General features: G+C 35.2%; 1 protein-coding gene across 1 annotated transcript; it reads right to left on the bottom strand.

Annotated features, from left to right (window-relative positions):
- LOC150103827 (uncharacterized) lies at positions 1-23,878 on the bottom strand. Its single transcript, XM_090396957.1, has 5 exons — positions 23,723-23,878; positions 13,749-14,051; positions 10,507-10,809; positions 7,259-7,576; positions 1-225 (listed from the first exon to the last, which is right to left on the bottom strand). Exons 2-5 carry the CDS (start codon positions 14,034-14,036, stop codon positions 208-210), a joined length of 927 nt encoding a protein of 308 aa, XP_090253083.1. The 5' UTR covers positions 14,037-14,051; positions 23,723-23,878; the 3' UTR covers positions 1-207.
- Between the last annotated feature and the right edge of the window lie 1,841 nt (positions 23,879-25,719).

Here is a 25,719-nt window from a genome sequence, read left to right on the forward strand (position 1 = left end):
CTCTATTTATAACCGCTTTATTCAGCATATAATACAATTAAGGATGATTACAAAATATATTTAGAGATTGTTTGATGCTTGTAGTTTGCACAGACCTTTGAGTGATGCATTTCGGGATAACAAAGAATATTAAATATTTCTACACGTAAAGTCCACACGAGCGACTTTAAGAGATGACGGTAATGACTCTTCTCTGACACAAGGGAGTTAAAATAATGTACAATCCTAGAAGAGATAAACAAAAACATTAAGACACTTTTCATTTGTTAGGTACAATTAATATTGAAAAAAAAATCAGAAGCAAAATTAATTCTTTTAATTTTCCAAATGCAGAATAAACCCTCTAAACACCTTTAAGTTCTTCTAAAATTTAGGCAGAACGCGTTTATCTCAACTTTGAACAGTCAAGGCTTTTTCACTTCATCATCGCTAGAGGTCCAAATTCATGGCTCTGTAGGCCAACGGGCCATCACATTGTGCTAATCCTAACTAGTATTAACGTCTGATATAAGATGATTTCTACGGTTGATTTTTCTATGTTCTACTGTTCAGCACCCAAGTTTTCTTGAGAGAAACAGTACATGCCTGCATGAAGATTCTAGTGGACGACTAGAAACAAATATATGAGGTGTTTTCTCCGGCATCCTGATATCATCGAAATTACCAGAAGAATAGTCAAGAATAATGCGTTATTTTCTCAAGAATGATACATTGCACGTGTTCAAATTAAAAAAAAAAATTTTTTATTGGATTTGAATTATATTTAGAAAGGAAGGACTGTAAATTACGAAGAATAAGGAATACTAATATTATGAAGATCTCTCCACCCTTCTCTCTCTCTCTCTCTCTCTCTCTCTCTGTATGAAGCACATCAAGAATGCAGTCAGTATACCAGGCAAAAGATTATGTTTTCAGATCCCTTTTCGTGTGATAATTAGTATTTATTTCTGTGTATTGCGCATAATTCTTAATTAGAGCACTTTTGCACCAAACACCGGCTAATTCAGAAATCGATTGAAACAATAAATAAATAAAAACAAAATAAGAAAAATAACTGAATAAATCATTCTGGCCTAGAGAAGGTTCCTAATCATGCCTATAATTGAAGGTCTTCCACAGACCTGGCCTTGATCAATTCGTAAATTCATTTCTGAAACTAAATTGAATATTTGGAGCCTTTAATACATTCCCGAGCATGTTCTGAATTCATGGAAATTTTAGTCTTTTAACTCTGTTCTCTTGGAGGGGAGAAATACGAATATTCTAGCCGAATGGACAAAATAAATTAAAATATTCTCTTTGAGAATTCCCACAATTCACACAAAAGAATTCTGATAATGAATAGCGATCCTCCTGTATTATCCCGAGCCTCTTGGACTGCTTCTCTTCCACTCAAAAATGTTTCGTTATGCACAACCAGTCACAATAACCTTTCATTATTTCAACAGGTGTCCAGTAGAAGGAGTAAAAATATAGAAATATTCCCATAATTCAGCTACTTCAACCCCTTAACGGTGCATTAAGCTGCAACCTAGTTCTTACCTTAAAAAAAAGGAAATATTTCTTCAAGGGAAGGCTTGTGATACCGGTTTTTAATCCCACCTTCCCCAATATATCACTCTCAGACCCAAATTAGAGTTTCCGGCCTAAGGCGGTTCGTAGACTGCGGTATTCGTTATATCGTTATGGAGATGTAAGTCAGAGAAGGCCATTTTTTTCTTTCGGACTACAGAACAGGTTCTCAGTCAAAACTTCCTGTTCATCTTGCTCTATGATTGGCGAGATACTCGCTAAAATAAAAAGAAGGCGATTGTGCAATCATTGGGTAGTTAGAGTCGTTATGCATGCCAACTGGCGCCACTCAGTCTCCAGCAAGCCATTTAAGAGACCGTAACTTGAAAAAGCATAAAATCCCATGTTGCCATTCACCACACACTGCAGGTGGTGCAGCACAGCTGGAAAAACCTTTCATCGAAAAAACAAAACATCGCATTTTTCATTATACCACATCAAAGGCGAGTAATATTTTAATATTTTAAATTGTTCTTTTTAATTTCAGAAAGAAAACTTTTTTCTAAATTAATTTTTGAAAAACATTTTTTAATTTTTGAACTTGACAGAAGGAGATGAAGTTTCTTCCCCCCCCCGTTCGAATACACTCAGAACCTGAGCATTCAAACACGGGGGGGGCGTAGGATCTCTATTCGCATTATTCTGTTCTGGTCTGTTTCTTTGAACATCCCTCTGCGAACGGGCACCTGCTGAACTCCATCTTAACCGAGAGTGGAAATTCTGGAGAAAAGCTAACTGCGTTTAACAGAGATTAATGAATAAAATTAGAGACATACTCATACATATCTCCGTAAGATCCGTACAGAATAAGGATGGTACTTGGAGAGATAGATCTAAACAGTATTGATCTATCTGATCACAACATGTATTGCACACACCCAAAATGAAAGAAAATGAAGGCAGGTTGATGCAGGTGAATAAAGTAATTTTGTTGTTGAGGTTATAGCCTTCCGGCTGTTTAGGGACAGCACTATATATATATATTCGCCATCATCTAGAGAAATGACTATGAGCAAGGTTCTATAACTCTAGGCTGTGTGTGTGTGTGTGTGTGTGTGTGTGTGTGTGTGTGTGTGTGTGTGTGTGTGTGTGTGTGTGTGTGTGTGTGTGTTCACGGGATCGGTTTGCCTGCTTTCCGGATGAAAATCCCCATATACACTGTCATAAAAAAAACCTGTTGTCCACGCCCACGATCAATAACTTGGCTATGGCTGAGGAAGAACCTTAAGCCCCTCACGTCGTCGACGAGAATCGAACCTAGAACACTCCTTCCCCCAGGCATATGGTTTCCAAGCGAAAAAACCACTAGGCTAACCGCGCTGAACAAAAGTAATTTTATTACTTACAAAACAGACAGGCAGAATATGAACCCCTCTTGAAGGTGAGTTAGCGGATCTCATATAGAGATGGCAGGGTTTCCCTTCTGGAAATATCTGTTTCTAATCCTGCCAAAATAGACACACAGGCTGCAGAAATACACGCAGTCCATTGACGAAATACATTGGCCTCGTGGCCTTAGTACAACAGAAATTCTAAATAACAATAACTCCTTCTCTCACAAGGACAGAAAATCTGATGAATAGAATGTCTTTCTGTTTTCTTTTCCACTTTTTCACCAGTGACCAAAGAGAATCCAAACAGAAGATTCAATGACTTTAATGCAAGTTGCGAATTCAATGACATTGAATTCGCAATGAATATCAAAGTCCTAAAAACTGAATTTATTGTCGAGCCATCCCGGATGAACTATTATCAACAACAGACTTTTGTCATTGTCTGTTCATTGCCTACAACGAAGTGGCTGATAGAGGAAAGAAAATTAAGGCAACACAAATTGAAAATCGACATTTATGACTTTAGGGGTGAAGTGAAGAGCTTTTCATATTCCCCATTGTCTGCCACGTTCACAGTGAGGGTAAAATATTATGAGCAGTTTGCTCGCCCTGAATGGGCATGGAGATTACGCATCACTGAAGGAAGTTGAAATGGCTTTTGGTCTTTTGTGTTTGAATACATCCCTAGGCTCATAGGTTACAGCTTGCTGAACTAGATCAATAGGATGAGTGGACGTCTTTAGGAAGAACTTTGCAGCTAAAGTTTGTAGGAAGGAGAAGATATAAAGAATATTTGTATCTCGGTGAAGTTGATTATTTCTGACGAACCATAGGGCGTTTAGGATTATTCTCAAGCATTTGTTCTGAACACGTTGTAATTTGATAATATTTGTAGTGGAGGTGTGGCTCCAGGATGGAGAAGCATAAGTAACTATAGGACGAATCGTCAGCTGGTATAAAAGCAGTTTGATTCTGATATTTAGCTTACTGCTTCTGTTTATTAAGAGGTAGATCTGAGCGATGGCTTTAGTTGCCATTGTACACGAAGACGTGATGTGTTCGTTAAAAGGTAATTTTTTGTCGAGGACGACACCTAAGTATTTTGTTTCCGTCTGCCAGGGAATTTTGATGTTGAGTAGTAAGATGTCTCCTGCAGGAGATGTCGACCTTTTTGTGAAGAGACCAACTGAACTTTTTAGCGGATTTACTTGCAGTTTCCATTTGGAGGACCATCTTTCTAATTTTATAAGGTTTTCTTGAAGTTTTCTAGAACGAAATGTGGTCGGAGAGATCGGACTAATAATGCTGTGTCATCTGCATACAGCGCCATGATGGATGTCATTGGGATGTGTGGGATACCAGATGTGTATACAGAGAACAATAATGGAGCCAGTAGTGATCCCTGTGGCACTCCGGCCAAGATGGTTTCGCTGAGATTAGGTAGTGCCGTTAATCTTGACTTGCATGGTCCTGTTTTGCAGATATGAACTAACTAAATGTGTCAATTTCATTGAGATATCAGCTGAGGTAAATTTATGTAGCAATTCAAATGCCATATTTTGTCATTGAATAAGTTAAGGAAAACAGCTCCAGTGTATTGACGCCAGTTGTAGCTGGTAGTAATGTATTCCACAATTCTGTAGATTTGGTGAGTAGTATTGTGGTATTGCCGAAAGCCGAACTTCTCTATAGGAAGAATGTCTAGTTCATTTATTGAGGCTTGAAGACGTGCGAGGATGACCTTCTCTGCAATCTTACCTAGGTTGGAGATGAGACTGATTGGACGCTAATTTTGAGGCAGGTGAAGATCCTTGCCTGGCTTATGTATAGGAATTACATCGGCTAGTTTCCATGTGGAAGGAAAACAGTGAAGACTTAGGATTGCATTTATAATAATGGTCAGGTGCACTACTGCTTTTCGGGGCAGAAGTTTGATCACTCGATTAATAATGCCGTCTGGCCCAGGAGCTTTTTTGTTCTTTAATTTTTTTAATAATGTCATATATCTCAGCAGGTGATGTTGGTGCAATATGGTCAGTGCTGGTGTCAGGAAGTTTGAGTGAGTGTCTGACTTGCTGTGAATCTTATATATGTGGTCAAAGTCAAGGTTTTCATACGAAGGCCTGCATTGCTCCTCCAAATTGTTTGCTATAATTTCTGCTTTGTCTACATCTGTGTGAGCAAGGCTCTAGGCAGAGATTATTGGGGGAAGATATCTGTCTTTCTTTCTGATATTTTTAGTAGTGATCGGATGATAGTTCATCCATAGATATAATGCGGTATTGAAATTTGATATCCTGCAGGATAGCTATATCCAGGATGTCAGCAGTGCCAAACGTACTGAGATGAATTGGTTCGTTGGGGCCTGCCATGATGATTTTTCAGTAGTCCCCAGATGGAGTGATCAGTAGATGAAATGGAGGCTAACTTTTCTTCCGATACTTGGTCTCTATGAGCTTTGAGTGCATCTCTTACTGCCCCATTTAATCTGTTTAGAGCTGTTTTATCTTGTGGTGCACACGTGTTACGGAATCTTTTCGTAGCTCTGTTTTTGTCTCTGATCAAGTTCATGATGTCTTCAGGCAAGCGATCTGGCTTACGGGCAGATTTGTAGGAGGTAGCTACCGTTATAGCAGAATTAGTTTGTTGTGTGAGATTTGTAACTGGAGATTCTATTTCTTCTTTTGTGCGTATGTGAGGAACAGGTCCAATATAATCCTTGAGTGCTGGTGACAGTCTTTCCCATGCTATGTAGGAGTGAGAAGGAGGAGACAGGTATTCTTGTTTTCCCAGCTGTAGTAGAATTGGGTTGTGATCGGATAATAGTTCATCCATAGATATTATGCTGTATTGAAGTTTGATATCCTGCAGGATAGCTATATCCAGGATGTCAGCAGTGCCGAACGTACTGAGATGAGTTGGTTCGGTGGGGCCTGCCACAACAGCGTTGCTTGAACCTAAGTAATTCGAAAGGAGACAACACAAAGAAATGAAAAGCAGAGTTTTATTCAATTTTATACGAACTTTAGTTCTACGCTAACGAAAAGCATCTCGATAGCTCACTTACACGTCCGTTAGGAATTTACCCCTATTTGTGGAAATCATCAGTTCGAATCTGGTCAAAAACGCGTCATAAGTTCCGTGACCGCATAAGACTATCTCCTGTGGCGACGAAAGATATGAGGGGTTGTTTCGCTCCCGTTAAAGTTTAATTTTTCTTTTACTGTAGAGCTGAAATGCTTCCGTTTGATATACAAATATTAGAAAGGAGGATATTATGGATCCTTTCATCTCTATGTTGCGTAACAAAATTTTAACAAAAATGTCGAAATTTCCCACAGAACTTATGTTTATAAAAGCTTTCCTTTGGTATGCACAACTTAAAAGAAACGAGCCTAGGAGATACCTAATTTAAGCACGAATAAAAGGCTAAAACAAGGGCTCCTGGACAAGAGCTCCTGGACAAGTCTTTTAAGTAAGTGCATACTAAGGCAGCAACGATGCCAAAGACTTTTAGACAGACAAGCAGGGATAAAAATTTTGTTACGCAACATAGAGATACCACATAATCATAATGATGATGATGATGTTGATGATGATAACAAATCGCATAACGCACGTCATCACTTCGTGTTCAAAGTCTACTAAATTTACCTTTTCTTTCTGAGGATATGTATAATTATGAAATAATATACTATACTTAATATAAATATACTTAATATAAGTATAAATAATATTATACTTAAAAAGTATAATTTATCATTAAATATTCACATTTATCGCTTAGAAGGTAACAAACTTGTGATTCAGTCTAATTGTTGGGGTCGTAGATTGTTGCGCATGCGTATAATCTTGGAAAAACGGTGGCGTATACTACAAATAATTAAAGTGATTTTTATGTGTTTTGTGTGGGGATAACGTTAATCTAAATGTTACTATTTTCCTGGGCATTAATATCTTGTTTGATACATTTTGATACAATTTGTTGTAACTTGTACACACCTGTTATCTTTCGGGATACTCCGACACAAATGATCCGAAACAGGTACAGGTTCAAATGCATTTCCACCCAAGACTGAGTTAACCCAATTTAGATTTGAGAAGACCACCGTTTTTTTTTTTTTTTTTTAATCAGGAAGTTTAAGAAAGAAGAGCAATTTTACTCTGGATAGGCTAAGGATCCTAATCTAAGACGTCCAATACCGAAATGTTGAAGTTCACTGGCAATTAATTGCAGTCAGAGGCGATCCCGGTGTGTGAGTATATTACGTTTTGAACACGAAATATGTGGCCTTGTTCAAATATCTCACAAATATTTGAAAATTTCAAAATTTTTAAATCTTCGCACTCACCTTAAATTTTCTAATCTTTATTTTCAAACGAGGTCCCTCGGTTTGAGTGTGCACAGAATGCCTTTCAACCAACTGCACACAATTCTGCTTCTCAATACTTTCTTTATAATCCTTCTGTGGGTTGGAAAGGTGTGGAAACTCACTCGGTTTTTTAGGAACTCGTGGACTTTTATCACCTAAGATTTCTGTACCGAAGTTTGAAATTCGGTCGCTTCTATCAGCACAGAACCGCAGTGCTGTGGGAATTGGATATTCCAGATCCGAAAGATACTGATCTATGGGATCGGGTTGTTTTCCTTCCATCCTAGATAACAACGTCTAAAATAAAATGAAAGATATGCAATTTGACGATAAGTCTACCATGTGAGTAGTAAAAAAAAATACCTTAATGCTTTTAAAAATAATAATAGCATATTTCCCGATTGTCCAATTGATTATTTTAATGACTTATACGTTTTGATTGCTTACGTAATTTTAGACCAGCGATGTTTTTCAAGAAGCACCAGCTTGTTTGTTCTACGTGCTCGTTTAACTCATGTTTTACTTCCACTTTGTACGCTTTAGGATGAAACGCACAAGTCTCATTATAAATTTATAATTTTATGTTCAGTGTGCGCTGACAAACGGTCTTTTGCAAGCTTACCAAAGCTAGGATTGGTGACAGACACTCAATGACACAGAGAACTCTGATATCTAGTGACAAATTAAAAAAATGTTGGACAGAAGAGACAAGGCAGAATGGATATTATACTGAAAGCTTGTGAATGTATTTTGTTAAACAACAGGAATATAAAATGTGCAGAGTTCATAGATTATACGCGTATAAGTTTCCAGTTATAATTTATATTTGTAATATATTTATATTTATATTCTAAATATATTTATATTTACATTCTAATTAGTAAAATTAGAAAGGAAATTCAAAAAGATTGCAAATGTTTAATGATAATTGTAACTCGACTCAGCTCATGTCTTCATTAGTTAATCCTCTATTTACAATGATCCTATTCGCTCATCATCACAGCAGAATCTACGGCCTTCTAAGAATATTTCTGCGTGTAAATTGAGCGTATCTTCTGCTTGTATATATGCAGGGAGGAAAAAAAAAAAAAAAACAGGGTGGCCAGGACGAAAAACCTGCTAACTTCATAAGAGATCGACTCTCTCGCCTTCCATTGAAAATCCACTAAAACATTCCTCGCATCAGGATGGGAATCGAATTAATATTTCAATATTCCAATTTAATATTTGTAGTTCTTCCAGTTACACGATGGAGAAGCTCCAGGAATAAATTATATTGTTGCACTAATTCCGCTCATTTTCGTATCATGAAATCTTAACTGGTATGAAAGGGGTGGAAGGGGTGGTGAAGCGCAATACATAGCCTCTCTCACTCAAATGTCAACCTCACCTTCCCGTGGTCTATCCTGTTCTAAAAGTACAAACGAGGCACTGGTGACCGAGAATGGGCGGTATAACCTTAACACCCTAACAGAGTAAATGCTGTTAGATTTGCCTGTCCAGAGGCGTTAGGTAGCAGCCCTACCACTGGACTTACCCAGCGACAGGTTAGTAACCTGCCCTGGGGAAATTCAAAATACTTTCAAGTTTCATGCAAAGAAAAGCCGGACGGACTGTCAGGGAAAAGACCACAACCCAGGAAACGGTAAACGAAATTGGAAAAAGGAACACATAATGAAGATTGCAACATGGAATGTGAGAAGCATTGCACACGAAGAAGAAGAACCTGATAAACAACTAAACCAAGCTAACATAAAAATATGTATAGTAACAGAAACAAAGAAAAAACAAAAAGGTACAAAAGAAACAAACAACTATATACAAATCTACAGTGGGGTAAAAAAAGAAGAAAGAGCAAAAGCAGGTATAATGATTATGGTACATAAATCCCTAAAGAACAATATTGTATATTACAACTATTTGAATGAAAGACTAATAGAAATTAGACTCAAGACATTAAGAGGCCACATAACAATAATTGGTGCATATGCACCAGAAGAGGGAAAAGAAGAAGACAGTAATATATTTTATAAAGAATTACAGAATGCCATAGATAAAACAAACAAAACTGACTATTTACTGCTAGCAGGAGATTTAAATGCCAGAATAGGAAACAAAAAATACAAAACAAACATAGGTATATTATACATGTAATCAAAATGGTCGCAGATTGCGCGATTTTGTCATTTATAATAATATGAGAATAATGAATTCAATGTTTAAACACAAGGAAATACATAAATATACTTGGTCAGCCAGAGGATACAAATCAGTAATCGACTACGTTATCACAAATTTTAAATTAGCGGAGTTAATTTTAGACGTAAGAGCATATCGAGGCTTTGAATTAAACTCTGATCATTATATGGTATCAGCAAAAATTCGTTTTAAACCAAAGTGCCTAAAAACGCATAGAATTGAAAATTCTTACCAGCCAAGCTACAAAATTTCTTCATTACAGGATCCTCAAGTTAGGCTACAATATCAAAAATGCACAAACTTAAAAACAGAAACCACACATGAATCAAGGGACATAGAAGATGAATGGGAAATTTTGAAACAAATTCTCACAAAAGCAGCAAAACAAACCTTAGGAATAAAGCACAAATGGATTAGAAAAAGAGGACTACGAGACTGGAACAAAGAAATAGAAAATATAATAAAAACCAAAAAAGGACAGTTACCAGAAATGGCTAAATTCCAAAACAATAGAAGCAGAAATAGAGTATAAAAGAAATAGTGCAATTGCAAAACGAGAAGTAAGGAAATAACATAGAGAAAGATGGAACAATTTCGTAACAGAACTAGAAAAGGATTTATTTAAGCCACAACCCAAAACCTATAAAGTAATAAAATACATGAATAAAGAAATAAAAGAAAAGATAAAAATCCAAACAATAGATTTAGAAAAATAGGTGACCTATTTCCAAAATCTCTGGACAGATGAGAACAATGAATTAAAATTTTATTTTATGAGAACAATGAATTAAAATTTTATTTTAATTCATTGTTTAAGAAAGAAGAGCATTTTTACTCTGGATAGGCTAAGGATCCTAATCTAAGTTGTCCAATACCGAAATGTTGAAGCTAATTCACTGGCAATTAATTGCAGTCAGAGGTGATCCCGGTGTGTGAGTATATTACGTTTTGAACACGAAATATGTGGCCTTGTTCAAATATCTCACAAATATTTGAAAATTTCAAAATTTTTAAATCTTCGCACTCACCTGAACTTTCAAACGAGGTCCCTCGGTTTGAGTGTGCACAGAATGCCTTTCAACTGACTGCACAGAATTCGGCTTCTCAATACTTTCTTTATAATCCTTCTGTGGGTTGGAAAGGTGTGGAAACTCACTCGGTTTTTTAGGAACTCGTGGACTTTTATCACCTAAGATTTCTGTACCGAAGTTTGAAATTCGGTCGCTTCTATCAGCACAGAACCGCAGTGCTGTGGGAATTGGATATTCCAGATCCGAAAGATACTGCTCTGTGGGATCGGGTTGTTTTCCTTCCATCCTAGATAACAACGCCTAAAATAAAATGAAAGAAATACAATTTGACGATAAGTCTACCATGTGAGTAGTAAAAAAAAATACCTTAATGGTTTTAAAAATAATAATAGCATATTTCCCGATTGTCCAATTGATTATTTTAATGACTTATACGTTTTGATTGCTTACGTAATTTTAGACAAGCGATGTTTTTCACGAAGCACCAGCTTGTTTGTTCTACGTGCTCGTTTAACTCATGTTTTACTTCCACTTTGTACGCTTTAGGATGAAACGCACAAGTCTCATTATAAATTTATAATTTTATGTTCAGTGTGCGCTGACAAACGGTCTTTTGCAAGCTTACCAAAGCTAGGATTGGTGACAGACACTCAATGACACAGAGAACTCTGATATCTAGTGACAAATTAAAAAAATGTTGGACAGAAGAGACAAGGCAGAATGGATATTATACTGAAAGCTTGTGAATGTATTTTGTTAAACAACAGGAATATAAAATGTGCAGAGTTCATAGATTATACGCGTATAAGTTTCCAGTTATAATTTATATTTGTAATATATTTATATTTATATTCTAAATATATTTATATTTACATTCTAATTAGTAAAATTAGAAAGGAAATTCAAAAAGATTGCAAATGTTTAATGATAATTGTAACTCGACTCAGCTCATGTCTTCATTAGTTAATCCTCTATTTACAATGATCCTATTCGCTCATCATCACAGCAGAATCTACGGCCTTCTAAGAATATTTCTGCGTGTAAATTGAGCGTATCTTCTGCTTGTATATATGCAGGGAGGAAAAAAAAAAAAAAAAACAGGGTGGCCAGGACGAAAAACCTGCTAACTTCATAAGAGATCGACTCTCTCGCCTTCCATTGAAAATCCACTAAAACATTCCTCGCATCAGGATGGGAATCGAATTAATATTTCAATATTCCAATTTAATATTTGTAGTTCTTCCAGTTACACGATGGAGAAGCTCCAGGAATAAATTATATTGTTGCACTAATTCCGCTCATTTTCGTATCATGAAATCTTAACTGGTATGAAAGGGGTGGAAGGGGTGGTGAAGCGCAATACATAGCCTCTCTCACTCAAATGTCAACCTCACCTTCCCGTGGTCTATCCTGTTCTAAAAGTACAAACGAGGCACTGGTGACCGAGAATGGGCGGTATAACCTTAACACCCTAACAGAGTAAATGCTGTTAGATTTGCCTGTCCAGAGGCGTTAGGTAGCAGCCCTACCACTGGACTTACCCAGCGACAGGTTAGTAACCTGCCCTGGGGAAATTCAAAATACTTTCAAGTTTCATGCAAAGAAAAGCCGGACGGACTGTCAGGGAAAAGACCACAACCCAGGAAACGGTAAACGAAATTGGAAAAAGGAACACATAATGAAGATTGCAACATGGAATGTGAGAAGCATTGCACACGAAGAAGAAGAACCTGATAAACAACTAAACCAAGCTAACATAAAAATATGTATAGTAACAGAAACAAAGAAAAAACAAAAAGGTACAAAAGAAACAAACAACTATATACAAATCTACAGTGGGGTAAAAAAAGAAGAAAGAGCAAAAGCAGGTATAATGATTATGGTACATAAATCCCTAAAGAACAATATTGTATATTACAACTATTTGAATGAAAGACTAATAGAAATTAGACTCAAGACATTAAGAGGCCACATAACAATAATTGGTGCATATGCACCAGAAGAGGGAAAAGAAGAAGACAGTAATATATTTTATAAAGAATTACAGAATGCCATAGATAAAACAAACAAAACTGACTATTTACTGCTAGCAGGAGATTTAAATGCCAGAATAGGAAACAAAAAATACAAAACAAACATAGGTAAATTTGGCGAATATACATGTAATCAAAATGGTCGCAGATTGCGCGATTTTGTCATTTATAATAATATGAGAATAATGAATTCAATGTTTAAACACAAGGAAATACATAAATATACTTGGTCAGCCAGAGGATACAAATCAGTAATCGACTACGTTATCACAAATTTTAAATTAGCGGAGTTAATTTTAGACGTAAGAGCATATCGAGGCTTTGAATTAAACTCTGATCATTATATGGTATCAGCAAAAATTCGTTTTAAACCAAAGTGCCTAAAAACGCATAGAATTGAAAATTCTTACCAGCCAAGCTACAAAATTTCTTCATTACAGGATCCTCAAGTTAGGCTACAATATCAAAAATGCACAAACTTAAAAACAGAAACCACACATGAATCAAGGGACATAGAAGATGAATGGGAAATTTTGAAACAAATTCTCACAAAAGCAGCAAAACAAACCTTAGGAATAAAGCACAAATGGATTAGAAAAAGAGGACTACGAGACTGGAACAAAGAAATAGAAAATATAATAAAAACCAAAAAAGGACAGTTACCAGAAATGGCTAAATTCCAAAACAATAGAAGCAGAAATAGAGTATAAAAGAAATAGTGCAATTGCAAAACGAGAAGTAAGGAAATAACATAGAGAAAGATGGAACAATTTCGTAACAGAACTAGAAAAGGATTTATTTAAGCCACAACCCAAAACCTATAAAGTAATAAAATACATGAATAAAGAAATAAAAGAAAAGATAAAAATCCAAACAATAGATTTAGAAAAATAGGTGACCTATTTCCAAAATCTCTGGACAGATGAGAACAATGAATTAAAATTTTATTTTATGAGAACAATGAATTAAAATTTTATTTTAATTCATTGTTTAAGAAAGAAGAGCATTTTTACTCTGGATAGGCTAAGGATCCTAATCTAAGTTGTCCAATACCGAAATGTTGAAGCTAATTCACTGGCAATTAATTGCAGTCAGAGGTGATCCCGGTGTGTGAGTATATTACGTTTTGAACACGAAATATGTGGCCTTGTTCAAATATCTCACAAATATTTGAAAATTTCAAAATTTTTAAATCTTCGCACTCACCTGAACTTTCAAACGAGGTCCCTCGGTTTGAGTGTGCACAGAATGCCTTTCAACTGACTGCACAGAATTCGGCTTCTCAATACTTTCTTTATAATCCTTCTGTGGGTTGGAAAGGTGTGGAAACTCACTCGGTTTTTTAGGAACTCGTGGACTTTTATCACCTAAGATTTCTGTACCGAAGTTTGAAATTCGGTCGCTTCTATCAGCACAGAACCGCAGTGCTGTGGGAATTGGATATTCCAGATCCGAAAGATACTGCTCTGTGGGATCGGGTTGTTTTCCTTCCATCCTAGATAACAACGCCTAAAATAAAATGAAAGAAATACAATTTGACGATAAGTCTACCATGTGAGTAGTAAAAAAAAATACCTTAATGGTTTTAAAAATAATAATAGCATATTTCCCGATTGTCCAATTGATTATTTTAATGACTTATACGTTTTGATTGCTTACGTAATTTTAGACAAGCGATGTTTTTCACGAAGCACCAGCTTGTTTGTTCTATGTGCTCGTTTAACTCATGTTTTACTTCCACTTTGTACGCTTTAGGATGAAACGCACAAGTCTCATTATAAATTTATAATTTTATGTTCAGTGTGCGCTGACAAACGGTCTTTTGCAAGCTTACCAAAGCTAGGATTGGTGACAGACACTCAATGACACAGAGAACTCTGATATCTAGTGACAAATTAAAAAAATGTTGGACAGAAGAGACAAGGCAGAATGGATATTATACTGAAAGCTTGTGAATGTATTTTGTTAAACAACAGGAATATAAAATGTGCAGAGTTCATAGATTATACGCGTATAAGTTTCCAGTTATAATTTATATTTGTAATATATTTATATTTATATTCTAAATATATTTATATTTACATTCTAATTAGTAAAATTAGAAAGGAAATTCAAAAAGATTGCAAATGTTTAATGATAATTGTAACTCGATTCAGCTCATGTCTTCGCTACTTAATCCTCTATTTACAATGATCCTATTCGCTCATCATCACAGCAGAATCTACGGCCTTCTAAGAATATTTCTGCGTGTAAATTGAGCGTATCTTCTGCTTGTATGTATGCAGGGAGAGAAAAAAAAACAAAAAAAAACAGGGTAGCCAGGACGAAAAACCTGCTAACTTCATAAGAGATCGACTCTATCGCCTTCAATTGAAAATCCACTAAAACATTCCTCGCATCAGGAAGGGAATCGAATTAATATTTCAATATTCCAATTAATATTTGTAGTTTTTCCAGTTACACGATGGAGAAGCTCCAGGAATCAATTATATTGTTGCACTAATTCCGCTCATTTTCGTATCATGAAATCTTAACTGATCAGGTTAAGAAAAAACATTTAAACCAATGAGTAAGGTGCAATACCCAACGGTACAATAAAAGAGGAAGGCACTGCTAAAATAAATAAAAAGACACTTCCTGTGATATCGCGAACACTTACATCAACTGCCTTCTTCATAAAGGACACCATAGATGGCAGCACAGGTCAAATTAGAACGTCACATTTCTAGAATGGGACCTTCAGTAATGTAACAAAATACATCATTATTTTTTAAGCTTTACATCAAAATTTCATTTCTCTCTTTAAACAATTAGAACGCCAAATTATACTTGTTTTATAATATTTATACTAGTTATATGTTATTATTATTATTATTATTATTATTATTATTATTATTATTATTATTATTATTATTATTATTATTATTATTATTATTATTATTATTATTGGGAGAGGGCGCTGTGTAGGCATACGAACGGTTGCATGGTCGTATCGCTCGTCCCGTTTTTATAGTTTTAATGTGGTTCTAACTCCTGTTTTTAATTTAAAAGTGTCATAAAGAAACTCTACTTGTCACGCTGAAGACAGTGACATATAATTCATCGAAATCGGCCAAGTGGAATCCAAAATCTGAGTGTGCTAAAAAATTGAAGCGTACACCGCGGTTGCTAACGAGTACAGAACAAAGGACGTCGCCATCTTTGCAGCTGTCCAAAGGAAAAGAGGTGAGTCATGAAGTGCAACAAGTGTCAGAAGGAATTGCCGTCCGACGGATGTTACATAACCAGCAGGAAATGCCATAGGAATCCAGGAAATAGTCACTTTACATGTTCCGGACTTTCTGAAACAACCTGGCAACGCAAATCCAATGCCAAACGAGAAGAATGGAAGTGACTAAACTGTAGAGAGAACAAAGAAACGCCACCACCCACGACGTAACTGATTACACCGGAGGCAGAATCGGACGATGAACTGAACAGACAACAAAACACCGGTGAGTCTTATAATTTGAGTTCCGTTAATTTATTACTAGAAAAAGGTTTAGAAAATATAAAAGCTAGCTTGGACGATCTTGTCTTTCTACGCCAATTTTTCTATCTAAATATTTGACACCTTTCAATCAGAATCTTTTGCCAAGCAAGAAAGGAAAACACAGGAAAAAAGTATCAATTTTTATGGATCCAAGACGGTAAAATATTCTTGAGAAAGTCACACACTTCAAAGTCTATACAAATAAAAAGCTTGGAAGATATAGACAGGTTGCCAGAGTGAAACAAAAGACACTAACTTCGTTCAATAAGGAGATCTCAACACAACAAAAATGAATGTGAACCATCAGATAGATGTAATTACACCAGAATACATCAGTAATTGCACATTCGAATCTCTTGATGCATGGAAACAAAACACAGTACAAGCGAGAGGTCTCTCAATATTGCATATTAACATCAGAAGCATCCGAAAACATTGGTTATTATTACAGGCTTATCTGAGGAATTACCCTGATATTATTGATATATTAATTCTTACAGAAGTTGTATAATCACACCTTTTCAAACTTGAAAAAAAAAATAATAGTAAACCACAACATGTAATATTATACAACTTATGTAACTCTGAACAATATAATTGTAAATTATTATTATGATTGTTATATAAAAAAAAAACTGTTATCATCATTACAATTTAAATCTAATTATATGTAGCACAAAGTGCTGAACCTTGTAAAATAATATACTGAATAGATGATCATTGTACATATGTAAATATTTGAAAGAACAATAAAAAAAAGAAAATTATTATTATTATTCGACTCTTTGAAGAAATGGTCAGACAACATTTCCACCAACACCAACTTCACTATCATAAGAAGTATAAAAAAGCACTGGCTAACATTGATAACACAGCTCAATTATACCATGATAAACATAGATGCACTAATACTGACCGAAGTTGCAATAAATGACACAGAAATTTACGCATACAACATAAATAATTATCAAACCTACAACTTATGTAGACCAAACAAAAGAGGAGGTGGAATTGTGGCATTTATCAAAGAAAAATACAATGTGACAGTAAAACAAACTCACTTCGAACATGCGGAAACACTAATTTTAGAACTCACAAATAGCCACAATAGTATCAAATACACAATAAACACAATATACAGACCCCCAGATAATAATCCACTCAGTTTTCTTCACGAGTTGGAAACATGGCTAAGCGGCATCGAACCGCGTACAACACACAGGCTCATCCTAATAGGAGACATTAACATAAATACTCTAGACCACGCTTCTTCAACCACTAACACATATCTTAATATACTAAGTCAGTACAACATAAACCCTACCATTAACACACCAACAAGAGAAGAAATACTCAATAACTCACTAACACAATCATGCATTGATCATATCAACATACGGGCTCCCATCCATACATATATATCATCAGTAATTAACGTAAAAATTGCTGATCACTACTTTGTCTCAACTTCGTTTTATTACGTTTCCTACCCTCCCCCCCTCCCACCACCACAAAAGTCGACAAAACTCGATCATACTAAAGAGCATTGTCGATAACCAAGTAAAAAATACAGACTGGAATTTCCTACTTAAAATAAACGATCCTGTAACATTATACGAGCATTTTCAACTAATGTTCACAGAAATATACAAAAAAGCAACAAAACCTACACCAACGAGGCGACAAACAGACAGCAACCCATGGATAAATGACGACATACTAAATACTATTACTGAAAAAGAAAATCTATGGAAAAAACTTAAAAAGTCACCCAGTAACACACATTTACAAACCTTATACAAAAACACAAGAAATAAACTAACAACAAAAATTCGTAGGGCAAAAAGACGATACTACTTCCAAAAATTCATGGAATATAACAACAACATTAAGCAAACATGGGCAACACTCAACGAATTAATAACCCGAAAAACGAAAACTTCAGCACAAGATTTTATTGCAAAAAGTTTCGGTCAGGACACAAATCAAGAGGAACTTGCAGACTCATTCAACCATGCTTTCACAAACAACATCACACAACTGAAAAAAGACAAACTACTAACGATCAACAAAAAACTACCGACACAAAGTCAACAACAAACTATGTATTTTGCACCCATAACAAAACAGGAACTGAAAGAAGCAATCCTACAACTATAACCAAAGACCACTCCAGGAATAGACAAAATAAGACTCACAGACCTTATAACACATTTTGAACAAATAAATCCAATACTTTTGAATCTCGTGAATATAATATTTGACACAGGCATTATTCCACAACAACTAAAAACTGCAGTAATTACGCCAATATACAAATACGGTAAAAGAAACGATATTCAGAACTACAAACCAATAGCTACACTACCAATCATCTCAAAAATTCTAGAAAAAATAACACACACCAGACTACAGAACTATTTACAGAAGTACAACATCATCTCACAAAACCAATACGGATTTCAGAAAACAAAAAGCACTATTACTTTATTAGAAGGCATCGCCGACACAATAAACAAAGCTCTCGACAAAAACAAGTACGCCGTACTCATACTGCTGGACCTAACCAAAGCATTTGACACACTTGAACATGACATACTACTCACCAAACTATACTCAATAGGTATAAGAGGAACACTGCATACATGGTTCAAGAACTACCTCTCAAACACAACACAAGTAACAAAAATAGGTACATGTCACAGTCGGAGTATACAAGTAAAACACGGTGTACCTCAAGGTGCCATATTATCACCCACTCTATTCAACATATACATTAACGATGTTCATAACATACCCATAAGAAGTCAAATATTTCAATACGCAGATGACACTGCACTACTAGCAATCTACACAGACATTAAAACAGCTCTCTGCAAAGCACAACAAGACCTAAACGAAATCACAACATACTTCCACCAAAACGCAATTCTAATCAACGGCACCAAAACACAGATGTTGATAATACACAACCCAAGAATCATACGCCCTACATCACTATAGATACATTGTCACACATACTGCTGCATCAACAGCAAAAAACACCTGCCAATGTTTCGAAATCAAACCTGTAACACACGCAAAATACCTCGGTCTCTATATAGATTCCCACCTTAAATGGACAAAACATATAGAATACCTACACACTAAACTCCAGATCATCGCAGCAAAACTCTTCCAAGTTAAAGATATTATTCCACCCAACATAAAAAAACTCCTATATCACAGTATCTGCGAATACCTACTCAGATACGGAATAACAGTCCATGCAAATACATCAAACAGCCACCTAACAAAATTAGAAACACTACACAGGAAAATCGTGTCAACAGTGATCTGGACACCTTACATGCAACAACCAATATCCGACAAGCACATGGCGATACACAAAATTCTGAGCATTAAAAACCTGAAACACTACATGACATTGACAAGGAATTATTTCAACATCACCTACCGAAACAACAGAGACACATATCGTATAACACGACCTACAACAACTCTCTACATCCCCACACCCTTCATCAACTCATACGGTTCTTTTGTGAGATCACATCAGATAACCATGCAACTCAACAACCTACCAAGAAAGTTAAAACACGTAGATAACTACAGAACATTAAAAAACGAACTCTGGAAAATATAACAACAAAGTTAAGAAACCATTAACACTAATATACACATCGCAAATCACTAGCATTCAAAGCCTACATCCCATACATAAACAGTAGCAACAACACAAATAGTGAAGGCTAAATCCCACTCTCTTCATAAAAGCTAACCCAAGCTTCGAAGTAGGTGGGATTAACTTGCCTCACTCATCTACAAGTAATCCTTATAAGCAGATGCAGAAATTTGTATGAATAATCACTCTTTCTCAAACTTTAAAAATAAAAAATAAAAAATATATATAAATAAAAATTAATGAGAAATAATAATTGTAATTATTTCTATTATGAATTGTTATTATTACAAATGAGAAATAATAAAATGTTAAAAAATAAAATAAAATAATAATAATAATAATAATAATAATAATAATAATAATTATTATTATTATTATTATTATTATTATTATTATTATTATTATTATTATTATTATTATTATTATTATTACGTGAAACCCCTAAAGAATAAAAGGACTCATCACGGGAGGGAATTATTCCAAGTACAGACGTTATATTAGTGCAGTGAAGATATGAATTATTATTAAAAATTATTGTTTCAATATTTTATTAGGAATTATACAGATGGCGTTTATACATAGGAAGAAAATAAATACATATTAATGGTATGATGCAATTAGGAGAATTCGCATTTATGACAACACGCATAAAAAAATAAAAAATAAAAAAAAAATATATATATATATATATAATATATATATCAACAAATGCACAGCTTGTAAAGATGTTCGCAACTGATACCATAGCAGAATTGCATAAACTTTTAAGTGTAGGACGCGAAAGGAAGGTTAACCGTTCTTAGAGATCGCAGGGCATTATTCCCTCCCGGATACTCGAATATGAACTCAGTCAAACAGAAGAACACATGAAGTTCAGACAGAATATACTGGCATCATACTTGCAGCTTGGTTTCTTTGACCATAACTCCTAAGAATCCAAATGGCCCAATTGCCATTCAAAGAACTCAATTGAAATGCTGGTGTATATTTGCCATTAATATACACCAGCATTTCAATTGAGTTCTTTGCAAACCAGAATAGCAAAGTTCATTAAATTTCTCCAGGAAATTATTCTTATTATATCGAACCATTTTGTTAATCAACACGGTTCGATTGTAGAGAAAAAATATTCTTCTTATTATTAAATTGCTTGATACACATTTCTACCACTGAATTGGAAACTTCGCAGAAATCGGTGGTTTTTCTGTATTCATATGACTACCAGTACCGATCCTCTTCAATTCCCTGCGCACAGTTAGGGGAGATATAGGGTAGGAACAGCCTTCATTAAATGATTCAGTGTTTAATCAGTGGAAAAATAACCCACATTGCTGCACACAGGAAGTTCTGATTGACTGTACGCAATCAGAACTGAATTGAGTTCTCAGACGACAGCTATCTGAGAAGGATATCTCACGATGCGAGATACCTTTATCCAGACAGACTGTCTTTTCATAGGACCACAGTTACGCCTCATAGTCAAGCAACGTGGGTTATTTTCCCACTGATTAAACACCCGGGATATCTCATCTTTTTGAGAAACCATTCACCTCTGCCGTTTTCAAAATAGTGGTTCCAGCCAGATGGGCACCCAAAATAAGCCCTTTATCGTACTCTGAAAGTTTCTTTGTTTTTCCCATTGTGATCGAAACTATCGGCGATTACTAACCAGCAGCATTCTTAAATAGTTCCTTAGAACACGCTGTGATGCACGTGACCAAGTGTTCTGCGTAAGTGACGTCTGCATACATCTGTATAAAGGTTTTTAATTCAATGGCCGGTATGTGCGCAATGAAATAATAATAAAACCAACACTCTTTCAAAGTAATATTATTTGTAATATTTCGCACAGTAATAACACAGTATTAATAATGCAGTAAAATAATTATAAAATACAATACAATACAGAACAATAAAATAAGAATACAGCATATATATATATATATATATATATATATATATATCATCATCGTCATCATGCATATCAAGGATTTAGGCCTGTTCCGGCCTTAGAAGTCATCGTTGAATCGTTTAAGAGGACGTCTTGGTTTTCTTTTTCCTAATGGCTTGTACTTTAAGGCTTGTTTTGGTAATCTTTCTGTTTTCGTTCTTTGAACGTGTTCCATCCATTTATGTTTATATTTTTTCTATTACTGGTTCTTGGTTTAATTCTTTCATAATTTCTTCGTTTCTTTTGTGATGAAGTAGGGTTTACTTTGCAGTTTTTCTCATAAACTTCATTTCTGCTGTTATTAATCTATGTTTGTCTTTTTGTTTTATTGTCCAGATTTCGCTTCCATACATTAAGACCGGTAGGGCTAATGTATTGTATACTTTAAGTCCGGTTTGTTTTTGAACTAGGTTTAGTTTAAATATAGAGTTAATTACTCCTGTTATTTTTAAATATTTTGCAGTTTTTACGTTTATATCTTTTTCATTTTCATAAGTGATCATACATCCTAGGTAGCTAAATGAATTCACCTGTTCTAAGATCTTGTTATTATCTATTACTATCTTAGTTCTTGCTGGACCTTGTCATTTAATGGCCATAGTTTTTGATTTTTCCGTTGATATTATCATACCATAATCTTTGGCTATCTCATTTAGATCTAAAATAGCTTTCTGTAAGTCATCTTCAGATTTTGTAATTATTATTTGGTCGTCGGCAAAGAGGAGGGTGTTTAAGTTTACTGTAGGAGAAAGTTTAATTCCTTGATGTAAATTTTTATTCCATTTCATTATTATTTCATTTAAATAGATATTAAAAAGAGTTGCTGAGAGGGGACATCCCTGTCGGACCCCTGGGTATATCTCTCTCAAAAATCATGCAAAAACAAATGTCTTTGCATGATTTTTGCCGTTCCATGATTTGTCAGGAATGCTCCTCCACCGAGATGCTAACATATCAGATACTCCACGTTTCTCCATGAAACTGCCTGTACGTATTTCACAATTCAGACCAGTCAACTCATTCAGGAGTCATCTAACTACGATGAAAACGACAGGTGGAAACACAAGCGCCCGAAAGCAGCTGTGCTCATCGGTTCAAACGCTACCACACTGCCCTAATTTGGGAGAGCCAAGTGCTCGATAATCTCACATTAAATTAACCCAACTTCTTAGAGATGAAGGGATTATAATCCAAGGGATTGAAATCCATCCAGCCACAAAAGTCAACAGCCAACGAACAGATACTTCAGCTAACTGAAGTAACTGTTACTATTGGCATGACGCATCCAAGCAGGATGCGTCATGCCAATAGCCGGTCTTAACGGGATACCTTTCTTATGAATTTTAAGCGTATCAATGATCCGTGAGATGAATGGAGGTTCAAAGTCTCAGGAGTCGTTTATTTATACTCTACTACATAATCCATTTATCTCGGATCCTTCCTGAAAAATACTTTTGTCTGTTAATTTGCGTTTGTTCATCGGCTGGTTTGCCGACTTGCTTCGAATCTTCTCTAGAAACAAAAACATTTAAAGCCTTTTTCGGCTGCTGGTGAGTTAAACACTTTCAAAACAGGTAAGCTGGCCCCAAGGACAGCGAGTTAACTGACATAATACACTCGCCTCTTAACCCTAGTCGCTTTGAACATCATTCCAATCCATACAAGCCGAATAGAAACAGTGGCAGAGATTAAATTTTAGTTTCTGAATAAATAATTTTGTTCGTCAAACATCATTCCTAAAATTGGTTGTGCAAATTTTTAAATAAATAATAAGGAATTTTAATCTTGGAATGTAATTTCTTTTAGTAACATCTTTAATTTCTTGAAAATTATATCCTACGGATAGTACGAAACTATTTCATTAAAATCTGATATATAAATCTGTTATTCCTAACATGATTTATATATCAGATTTTAACTGCAAAATGTTAGAAATAATAAAAACTAGTTGTTTATATAATTAGGATACTTTTATTTAAAACTGAACAAATACATTCTCTAGTGTAACTTACTTTCTTCTGCAATCAACTCCTTGAGATGATATTTTTATCATTCGTTACATTGACTTCGTGTACACCCGCTTCACTTTCTCAGAGAAAATAAACACAAACCAATTCGGTTGTCTTCTTATTGCGAATTTCTAAACCTTTCGTTAGACAGATGAGGGAGACGTCATGCATACGAGAAAGGAAGTATATTTTCTGTGCATTGCATGCCCAATTCTTAAGGCGGAAATAAAATGGAGCTGTTTACCATGATGGTATATTCATCACCAGTGATTGGTTGCTATTTTTTAATGTAAGAACATTTCCGAGAACAGCATAAGGAAACTGCTATAAAAAGATAAGCAGCATCGAGGGATGTGGATATGTAGACGTCAAACAAAGCGAAAGGCTTTTTTTTTACATTTTTTATAATGAAATGATTCTATCATTTGCGGTAACTATTACAAACAAGAATATGCTGACATGATCCACAAATAGAAGACATTTCTTTTGAAGTCTGTTTCGGATGTACTCTCAAAGAAACTAATGTTTCCAGGAGAGGAAATCCTTCGTATGAGACTAGCTTCACCACCTCACTTTAAGTTGAAAAGCCTAATAAACGTTCTTGTCTTAGACAGGATTCGTACGCTGGTGTTTCAAAGAGAGCACCGCCGATACCACTACACTCAGAAATTACATACTCAGTTTAAAAAAAAAAAAAAAAACATATATTTTTTGTCATGTGTATTTTCTATAAAAAATGTATTTTTTATATAATTTGTAAAATATATTTTTTTTAACATACGAAAGAAATCTATTTCGAAAATAAAGAACATGCTTTCACACCTATAAGTATCTCATAAAACAAGTAATAAATAACAGATACAGCCCTTAGATGCAGTGAGGTTTGAGGAAAATCCATACCCTTGGAGGGTAATGTATAGCAATCTGTAGCCAATGAAGTTTTAACTGAGGCTCGGCTATTGCTGTTACCCTCTTGCCATGATCAGAGCTTTAATAGCTCAATAACATTTTATCCCTACAGTGTCCTCTACAAATACAGATAACGGGGAAGATGAAAAGCATTCTTGCTTCGCCCCTTTAAGCCAGTCCTAAAATAAGGACTAGATGTGGTGATTAATACCCTTGGAGGGTAATGGATGGCAATGCTGTAGCCAATGAAGTTCTAACTGAGGCTAGGCTATTGCTGTTATACCCTCCTGCCATTATCAGAACTCTAATAGCTCGATAACACCTTATCCCTACACTGTCTGTCCTCTACAGATAACGGGAAATATGAAAAGCATTCTTGCTTCGCCCCTTTAAGCCATTCCTTATAAGGAATATAAGGAACACGGATATAGAAATACAAATATAGGCATTGAAAGAGAAATCTCTTTAAACGTCTTTTAGGCCTAAAGAAATGACATAGTTTCACAAATCAAATGCAATTGCTTGCTGATAGTAATGCCTACATAATAAATCAACGTCGTGATAAAAAATGGAATAATTTAGCAAACTTATCAATACGGACACAAACAGATGGTAGTGGTTGGATGTGCTTCTGATCGCTCCTCTTTTCAGATAAATGCAGGGGTGTGATTGCATGGGAGTTATCAGGTGTCTCGGGAATGCCCAGCTGATAGTCACATGTTGGATTTGAAGACTGGGGATGATTGGACTTGGAGATTAAGTGATGGGATTTTAGCGTGGAATCAAGAATAATGGTTTGAGTCGTGAAATATGGGACATGTTCGGGTATCGATGTGACAGCACATTTTTTGTGTATTATTTCACGTCCACACAATTGTTTTGTCCAGTAATTTTAGTGTAGTGTCGCCAGATGGCAGCACAATTTTTTCTAAAATAATGACTTGGTGTTTCAGTGATTCTGTTCTCTCGTAACTTATTTTTTATGAAATAATTTTACTAGTATTAGAGTCACAGGGATATAGAAACCCCCCCCCCACACACACACTAAAACAAGGTGGAGACATCGGGTGTGGAGGCAGTCTATGAAATTA

The sequence above is a fragment of the Typopeltis vanoorti genome, chromosome 8 (assembly GCF_054136105.1).
Source record: "Typopeltis vanoorti isolate ZY-2024b chromosome 8, IOZ_Tvanoo_1.0, whole genome shotgun sequence".
In the NCBI taxonomy this organism is placed as follows: domain Eukaryota; kingdom Metazoa; phylum Arthropoda; class Arachnida; order Uropygi; family Thelyphonidae; genus Typopeltis; species Typopeltis vanoorti.